This window comes from Cryptotermes secundus, unplaced genomic scaffold (assembly GCF_002891405.2).
Source record: "Cryptotermes secundus unplaced genomic scaffold, Csec_1.0 scaffold1054, whole genome shotgun sequence".
In the NCBI taxonomy this organism is placed as follows: domain Eukaryota; kingdom Metazoa; phylum Arthropoda; class Insecta; order Blattodea; family Kalotermitidae; genus Cryptotermes; species Cryptotermes secundus.
The window spans coordinates 213,326-222,926 of NW_019719379.1; the positions used below are offsets into that span (position 1 = coordinate 213,326).

Below are 9,601 nucleotides of genomic sequence, written 5' to 3' on the forward strand. Positions count from 1 at the left end.
CATACTGACAAACATGCACTGTCCTCCAGCAGAAGGCACGTTCTGTGATGAGCATGGAAATGCCATCAAGCCAGCAATTGTTGTTGACTACAACACGCACATGGGTTATGTCGACAAAGCGGACAGAATGGCAAACAGTTACAGAATCAGTCATTGGACCTGGAAATGGACAAATAAACTATTTTTCCATCTCCTGGATCTGACGATTCTGAACAGTTTCATCCTGTTGTCATCCTGTGGCGCAAAATTGTCACACAGAGAATTTCATCTCGTCCTTGTGCTCAACATGCTGGAACATGCTGCAAGGGGTCCACCTTGCCCTCAATGGTTCATGGGTCGACCTCCTGCTGTGTCATCGGTGATATCTCAATTAGAGGAGGCCAGACGACATCACTGGCTGACTTCCTCTAATAAGAGACTGAGGTGCTGTGTGTGCTCTTCGCGTGGGAAACAGAGTTACATCCGGACAAAGTGCACGAAGCGTGACATCGGACTCTGCATTTCTGGATGTTTCGAACAGTACCACACGAAGGCAACATTCAGTTAGATGACGCAGGAGGGAAGACTGTCTACTTATAAAGCTGGTGCCCAAAAATAATGTAAGTAAAACAAGAATTTCTATATTAAAATTAGATTTTAAAACACTGTGTGTACGCGTGGACTGCGCGTACCCATACAGTGTCGCACGGCCACTTGGCTATAATTTAAAGGTCTCCATACGGTGTCGCTAGGCTCTTAAAGGATAATTAACAATGAGCACATAACAATTGGGAAGGACGAAGTTATTGCCTATATCAAGATATGAGGGTAATTCCAAAAGTAAGGTCTCCTATGTTTGAAAATATAAAATAAACATTTATTTTCAATTTTGGATACATCAGTTGAATCNCTACACTGGCATTTGCCTGGATAGCCTAAGGAGAATCACATTAAACCCTGTTAGGACAGCCAGAATTTTGGCTGAGATGCGAAATGGGGACCTCCAAATAATATAGTATACAAGAACAGCAGTTTCACATTGTTTACATTCATACTAAAATCTATTTGAAAAATAAGTAATAAAATCTTTATAATGCTTACTACTGACATAATTTCAATACTACTGATTGATGCTTTTCTCAGCTTCCAAGTACCAAATCATCCGCAGAAAGAGGCCAGACCAACTGCTTAGGTGAATAGGTGGGTGGCAAACAGCTGTTCACAACATAGTAATGGAAAGAGAAATTCTAATTATAAAAAGATAAAATAGTACTGTCAAGTGCGACTGGTGAACAACACAGCACACCATAAACAACCACAGGACGACATCAAAGCACCTTCTTCTCAAGAAAGTCAGGCGGCACAAGTTTGGCCCTCATCAGGAGAGGTGATAAGAGAGAGGACACGAACCTATTTGGTTTATAAATTCTAACTTAACTAAAAAAATTTTAACATATCAAGGCAGCTGCTGTAGTTGTGAAAACTTTGGATTTTGTATCCATTTGTGTATTGTCAGCATTGTATGTATATATATTTTAACATTCAGAACACCTATTGTAATAGTGGTTTCCAAACAGTATTGATGTTCCTCTGATGATGGTCTCTAAGGACAGAAACATGTAAGGGCATGAAGAACTGAAATAAGAAAAATTTTTGCCAGTTGCACTGGACGGAACTGTTTTATCTTTTTATAACACTGTTAGTGTGACAGACCAGAATGAAACAAATCAAAGAAATTCTAATATTTCTAATGAGAATGAAATCATGATTATGTTACAGCCTGAGATATCACAGACCACATTAGTACCAACAAGTACATATGGTAAATGGCCTTCTTTCGAGTGGGATGTCTTTCATCATGGTGGCACATAGGTTTGTTGTAAAATGTATGAGAACAAGGGGATACAGGATGTAGCAAACTGCTGCTGCAGACACTTCAGTTGTAAAAACATGTTGGTGCCAGCTGTCATTATTGATATTTAAAATTAAATGATAGACTTTTAAATGTTTGATGATTGGCTACAGTCTGCATCACCTTATATGCTGTTTGCATATCATTCTCAAGGTCTTAAAAGTTACTTACAAATTAATTTTGATATCTGAATACCTGTAGTATTTTGCAATAGATTCTAAACGCTTCTAAGCCTGAAGGCCATGTAACTAATATTCAGCAATTCAGTCTCTACACCAAAGGAAACAACATTCTCCTCCATTACAAAGACCATCAGTTAATGCTGTTTAGGGAAATAACCACTGTTTACTGTTGGAATCATTAAATACAAACAAATACACTCTGTGGGCAATATGCAGAAGTCTTTAATGTTAGAGCAGATGGTACATATAGTAGTAACCAGTGTGCTATACAGTGTACTATGTACACATCTCAGAAGACGAGAATTATGATGATACAATTTGTATTTAAGAACTTAACATTTATTGTATACTTTGTCAACACAACACCATTTCCAGGAGATGGGATTGCCACTTAAGATAACATGCTGACAAAGAATACAATAAATACCTATAGCAATTCACACAATGCAACAAAATATGAGTTACTAGTAATATGCTCAAATTGTAAGTCTACAGGTGGCACATGCATACTTTCCCTACTGCAAACATATGCAAATCTGTTGCAGCAAACTCTCTTATGATTAACACACTGGTTGTCATGGCACAAAGTAAACCTTACGTGCTATGTGATCCAGCAGGAGGCACACAATAGAAACCAATTCAAATAGGCAAGATACACATAAGGTCACCTGTGACCACATTAGAAACTTGGATTAAATTATAAATCCACATTACAAGTGATAGCTGGAGGGAAATTCTTAAATTACAAGGCAGCAGCCAACTTGTTAATAAAATACAGGAATAACAAAGAATGGGGAAAGTAATGCAAGGTATTCTGATCAAACTGATTTCATAGTTTTAAGTTTTCTTTTAGATGTTTATAAATACTCAGCCAGTGAAGAAATTAACTACTTTATATGTAACTCAAAATCACATTCCCATGTTAATAAATGTCTGTCACTGGACCCTATTTTGAGTCAGTATAAATCAACCTTGAAATTCTCAACCTGTTTCTTTAAGACTCAGAATGACACTATCCTTCCATGTGCACCTCGTCTTCCAAATGGCCTCTTTCATTTGACATTTCCTGATCAAAATTTTGTATTCATTTCTCAGCTGCCCCATGTTGTTTTTCCTTTTTCAGGTTCAAATATTCTGCTCAGCACTTCATTGCCAAACACTTCCAGTCCATTCAGATGTAAACTTCCGAGTTGTGACAACATTAAATCTTATAGCTGCACATGGAAACCTCAGCTTGTATACCATAAATCTATGCTCTCTGCCAGACAGGATGATCTAGTGTCTTTCAGTGCCACTGCATATCTTACAACCCACAAAGAAACTGAACAGAATTCCAGGATAAAGTAACCTTACATCTTACAGCTTCATACTATAGCTGCAATATCCCCAGTAACCAAAGACGAGGAGCTTAAGTGTATCCCACACATAGTGTGAACATGAGAGAAATATTTCACCCTTACCAAAAAATTGAATCTAGGCAGTCTACCTCCTATCCAGTCATGTAACTGGCAGATGTCAACTGATTCTGGACCAACTATGTATAATGATGTGTACTCAATCTGAATGGAGAGCAGCACACAGAAAACAATAAGCCTCTGCTACCATATCAAAAATACTGCAGAGTACTATGAGTAACAAATAACAAGATAAGCTCTGAATTTTCAGACAGCAAAATAAGAAACCCCTAATCCAGATTATGGTAAACATGATATAAGCAATAGAGGCAGTAAATACTGTCAACCTAATTATGGCATTTCAATGATAAGATTGCTGTATATATGGTGTCATTACTAAACAAAACCTGTGACTATATGAAGCTTGGAGAGGAAACAGAATTTACATATAAATTCACATCTTTCAAGATTTTCTTATGAATTATGTTCAAAATTAATATTTCAGAATGGGAAATGTGTTGAAGTTTAATGGTATTACATTCTGCCCCTCAAATTGGTCTAAAGGTTCGGAAGAAATCATGAATCTCAGTTTAGCTACAGTGAAACAGTTTCTGCATGATTACATTGGGAAAGAGATGGGCAATGACAAATGATTTCAAAATTCAGATCTATTGCCATTTCAAGATCTGTTATCTCAATATTCCGTGAACCTAAGGCTAATAAGAGCATAAGCTATCATGAACAATGTACAATCCATTATTGTGCTTGAAAACAATATTATAATTTTGTTCATTCTAGGAAGTTTGGGAGCCACATTTATTGCGATAATGGCTAAAATGCTCCCTTGTTCCATTACATAAAAAGTTCTCAAGATGATGAGCACCTTTCATCATATTCAAGACTCAGTACTTCCACTTCAGATAACTTATTAAATTCTGGTCCCTTCACTTTCTTAATTATGGTGAGATAATAAAATGATTATTTAATTTCTTCACCTACTTCAATAAAATTTAGTACACATTATAATGGTAAAGAAATAGTTTTAATCAGTATTATTTTTTCAGTCCTTTTCATTATACAATTTCTCATTAATGTTTGGAAGCTGTGTGGTTTTTATTCACCACAGTCACTTGCATTTACTTATCAGCAATGTTAGTATGGCATGTTTCAGTTAACATTGTGACCATGAGCTGGAACACTGTTACTATTTACATTCCACAGTCTTCTGTTTAAGTTAAAAGATTAATTAAAATTAAAGTTGAGTGCTATCTTCTAAGTTTCTATCACTTTGAGGCTGATAAAACTAGTACATTATGTTATGTAGGATCTGATGTTCTCTCGGGGTGGTTATGAAAAGTTCTATCTTCTGGGATGTATTGCCATGTAGTCTGTTGAAATCCAACAATGCTTTGGAGGACATGTCACCCCATTTTCAAGGTCGAAGAATGAGCCATGGAAGAAAATAGCTTGAAGCAGGTAGCAAGCTCTTCAACAGCCTACATGGCAGTATATTCCAGAAGATAGAACTCTTTGATACACTATTTTGTTACTCAGGTCCCTGTTGTGATTGCATTATTTTTTTGTTTCAGATTTCCTCTTGTGTTAATTAGATAAAATGTACAGTTGTGCTATGCGTTAATGTTTGGTACTGTTCTATTATTAAGTGCATATCATACTGCATGAGTATGTAGTTACATGTGGTATCTGTTGGTTCATGAATGAGGGCTGAAGATATTTTCTCATGTGAAGTTTTTTATAACTGGATTTTGGCATGTGCTACTATCTGGTGTAAAGCTTCAAATATTGGATTGTGAGTGTATATATGAGCGTCAATATTGCTGGTTTCATAAATGTTGTATTTCTTTAGGCTGTTTAAAAATATATGGAACCATAACAAACACCGAAGACATCACAGAAACAGGGAGAAAGGGAAAATGTGTACACAGCCTAGAGAAATATCACATTTATCTGGCCAACAAGAATAATTTACACATAAATGACATGTATATACACACTTACAATCCAGTACATGAAACTTTACAACAGACAGCAAAACCAAAATCACAAACTTCACACATCTCCACAATCCCCATCCATCAAACAACGAATATTACAAGTACATACCCATACATTATGACATACTCTTCCATGTTAGTAGAATACCAAATATTATACATTTCAGCTAAGTAACATGAGAGGAAAACCAAGACAAAACAGATATATACTTCTAACTTTAATTTTAATTAATATTTCAGCTTCAATGAAAGACAATGGAATATAAACACTAATAGTGTATGACCTCACAGGCAACATCAAGATGTTGATGGTCAGTGGTGAGCAACTGTTGTACTAACAGTGCTAACAAGTGAATGTAAGTGACAGTCTGAAGAGAAACCACATGCCTTAGGGCATTAAAAAAATCTGTGCAATGAAATGAGATGAAATAATAATATTAATTAATCACATCATAACAGGATGCTAAAATATAAAATTATAAGTCTTTTAAACTAGCTCAGAGTTCTTTAACACTTTTGCCACCATAATTTTCTCATGAATGGAAAGTCTGTTGAGAACCAAGAGTACAAATTAGAGTAAGTTCTGAAGTTAATGTCAAGGAAACACAGTCACTCAGGCGTACTAATTATTACTTGCACATTGAGAAGACTTTTCAGTTCATAACAGGAAGCAACAGCCAAAGACAGCACACACCGCCCATTTTTCCACCTACTGCACACTTTACTGGCAAAGGGAATGTTTGGGAAGTGTCAACATAATTTAACCAAGAAACAAGTCTAGAAAACGTCTATGATTTTATTATAGCACAGAACACTCTCTACCCAGTAACTAATTACTAAGATTATAAAAACTGTTAAGACACAAATAAGCACCATCACCACTACATTAAAGACATTATAAAAAGCATACAGACCAGTTATTGATGTTTACCATAACCAGGCAGCAAGTCTAGGCTTTCAACTCATACCAGTGTTGATACAGAGCAAAGCAACCATCACTAAGGATTATGCATCTTTCTGACCCACATCTTACCTCCCATGAATAGGTCTCATACCATCTGTTGCCTTCGAGAGTCTTACGTAATCTTCTCTATCAGAATTTTTTCTTTCCATATTCTTCCATTCCAAATGCTCCTGGAGAATAATTGCCTGAAATTGTGCATGATGTAATAAGATTCACCAAAATATAAACTACATATGAACTGTTTACATGTGGTGTGACACAAAGGACTGACTCGCAGATTGCTACATTCACTGCTTATGAATGACAGGAAACAGGTCAAAGACAAATGATATGGAACTGCTATTGGTGACATCTACTTAGAGTTTTTGAGTACCAGAACAAAATATATGATTTACATGTACACCTCACTCAGACATCCATTATTCAGTTCTGATTGTTGCACGTAGATAATGCAGATTCTACACCAATATTCTGTACTTTAGTTTTACTTGTATTTTAACGATACAAATTTTCAGATCAAACTGTGAAACTCCAAGCAAAAAAAGGTCCTAGGGTTGTCCATTCCTTTACTGGCAGACCATCTGGCTTGGGAACTCAGAGCATTTCCATGTAGTTCTCCAACTAGACAAACAGAAGGTGAACAGGAACCACCAACACTGTTTTGGTGCCATGATGAAGGGCGTTACTCATCACTTGACATGATATTGTCTGAAATGTACCTATGTTAGGCCTTTAGCATATTGACAGGACACAGTTTACCAGAATCTCTGAAGAACTGTTGGTACTTTCAAATTCAGTCAACATTAAATGTTTGAGATAATGAGGTAGCTTTAAGTAAATGAAGTACTTTCAAAGTGACAGATGACCTGTATTCTCACACATGCAGTAAATGCACAAATAAAACAGTACTATTTTGTCCATTAGCGAAGCCCAAAAAATTTCTGTAATGTCTGACACATGATACAGCCATATTAAAGGCTTTTAATGACTAAATAATTTCCTTTCTTGTAGCAATCAAGGTGACATAAATTGGATCTGTGAGGTTATCATATTATACCTAAGTCACTGACAGAAGTCTCCTCTGCCCATCTGTTTAGCAGTTACCTCTATTCTGCATGCCTTCCCTTAGAGGGTTCATATTTGACTGATATGAATTAACATGTCTGCCTGGCCACTTTCAATATAGATCCCTCAATGCCAAATTTGATCAATATTTTTCAAGTAGTTTCAGAGATGAATCATGCAGATAGACACAGGGGGCTCCCTATTATGCAGTAAATTAATATGCTTTGTACAAAGAAAATGCAAAAGATGAACCATTAGCATGAAATGCAGTCACCTGAAGAATAGGTACAGATCAATTCCCATCACAGCATGCACTGGACAAAGCCCATTATGCTAAAGCAAAAGATCTGTAAACCTACTTTAGTCAGTTCGTCTTCAAGAATGGTGTTTTCTCCTGGACTAATAGTAGAGGGTGTGGAGGCACCACTACAGCTGCCATTGGCGCGTATGTCTGGAGGATGTTTCACCGGAATAGGTTCACTTTCCTGCCGGGTCCACTGCCCTTTCACTCTACTAATTTTTTCATCTTCTCCTACCTACCACATAAACAGCCATTAATGACAGAAGCAATGATTTTTAATTTTTCAAGAAAACTGTGCTTACTGTATAACTTCCCCTGCAATGTATAATTCCTTATGACATACAAAACTTAAAGACAACACCTTAAACACAAATACAAATTATGTGATGACTGACACAATTTTGCTTATATATACACAATGTGTATACCCAATGGAGCTGGTCATGGTAGCCGAGCGGTCTAAGATATGTACTGTCTTCGCTTGCTTGGAAACCGGAATCATGGGTTCGAATCCCACTCAGGGTATGGAAGTTAAGTATGAGTATGTGTATGTGTGCGCGCGCGCGTTTTTCTGAGTTTGTGTATAGGTAGAGGCCTTGCGATGAGCTGATCACCCACCCAAGGAGTCCTACCGAATGTGTAAGATCTAGAAAAACCGAAGTGAAAGGAGAAGTTCATGGAGGTAGGCCTAGGCCCACTGGGGCTGTAGTGACAAGGAAAAAAAAAACCTAATGGAGTCCAGTCCTGACTAGCCTAGGAGTGAGTATTCAGCAGAGCCACATGGTCACCCAACTCAATATCACTTATCCTTGATGCAACATGAGCCAGTCATCCCTTTTGCACATGACCTGACGCTTAACTAGGGATGTGAAAAGAATCCGTATCTGCGTTGCTGTTGCACCAATAACTAGTTTTCACAGTCAAATTAAAATGAATCCCTCATCCACATAAAACTGCTTGGGTGATGTCTAAACATCTTTCACCACTTATTTCTTTGTTCATGCTAACAGTGACGTTCTTAACCTTTTCTTGTTCAGTGTCAAGGTGAATCAACAAATGTTTCATTCAACTGGATCCATTGATGAGGCACACTAGGTACTCTGTTCTGCTGTGGGTTTTGCTCTTATGTGAGAACTCATTTCATCTGCTGGCTGTCAGTCGAACCTTTTTAATTTCATGAACAGTTCATATTTTTGAACATCAGGAAATAAAAATTATTTATTTTGAAATAAATCAATTGTGAACTGTAAACTTAGCAAAAATAATTTAGACTACAGTATTACAATACACTGAAAAAGCTCTAGATTGTTAAGTGGTTAATATTCATTCTCACATACCAAGTGAAAAAATTTCAATGCAACTAGAAGCACATGTCTTGCTTGATGTACGTTTATAAACACCAAATATACACAATAACTCACCACACTGTAATCCAGTTCATTAAAAACCATAAACACTACTGAAATGCTAGCCAATTTTGATGGAACTTAATAAACGTATTAGCAGCAACTCCAAAATATATTGTCGCGTATTGGGCATATATCGTGACAAATAACTTCACACCGTATTTGATGTAGCGAATTTTATTTCACATTCGCACTTACAATCACCCAAATTACAGATTTACGATTACTGCTATCTGCAGTATCACAAATAGTACATGCCAAATGCCACAATACAACTGACTGGTTGCTGGCTAACTCGGAATTAACTCGGAGGTAGCTCCAGGACTAACTGTGAATAGCCTTCGCTGCGCCTCATGTAGACTCGATCGGACAATACAGAAAAC

At 36.8% G+C, this 9,601-nt stretch overlaps 1 protein-coding gene across 5 annotated transcripts in view; it reads right to left on the reverse strand.

Moving 5' to 3' along the window:
* The window catches only part of LOC111866039 (leucine-rich repeat and calponin homology domain-containing protein), a 96,101-nt gene that overhangs the window by 37,147 nt on the left and 49,353 nt on the right, over window positions 1–9,601 (reverse strand). For all 5 annotated transcript variants that reach the window (XR_002843083.2, XM_023854552.2, XM_033752144.1 and 2 more), the window contains exons 6-7: window positions 7,871–8,047; window positions 6,516–6,631 (exon numbers count right to left, since the gene is read on the reverse strand). Coding sequence is in view for 4 of the 5 variants with exons in the window: in XM_023854552.2 (XP_023710320.1) it covers window positions 6,516–6,631; window positions 7,871–8,047 (293 nt within the window). In the remaining variant the exon portion in view is untranslated. The remainder of the gene's footprint in view (window positions 1–6,515; window positions 6,632–7,870; window positions 8,048–9,601) is intronic.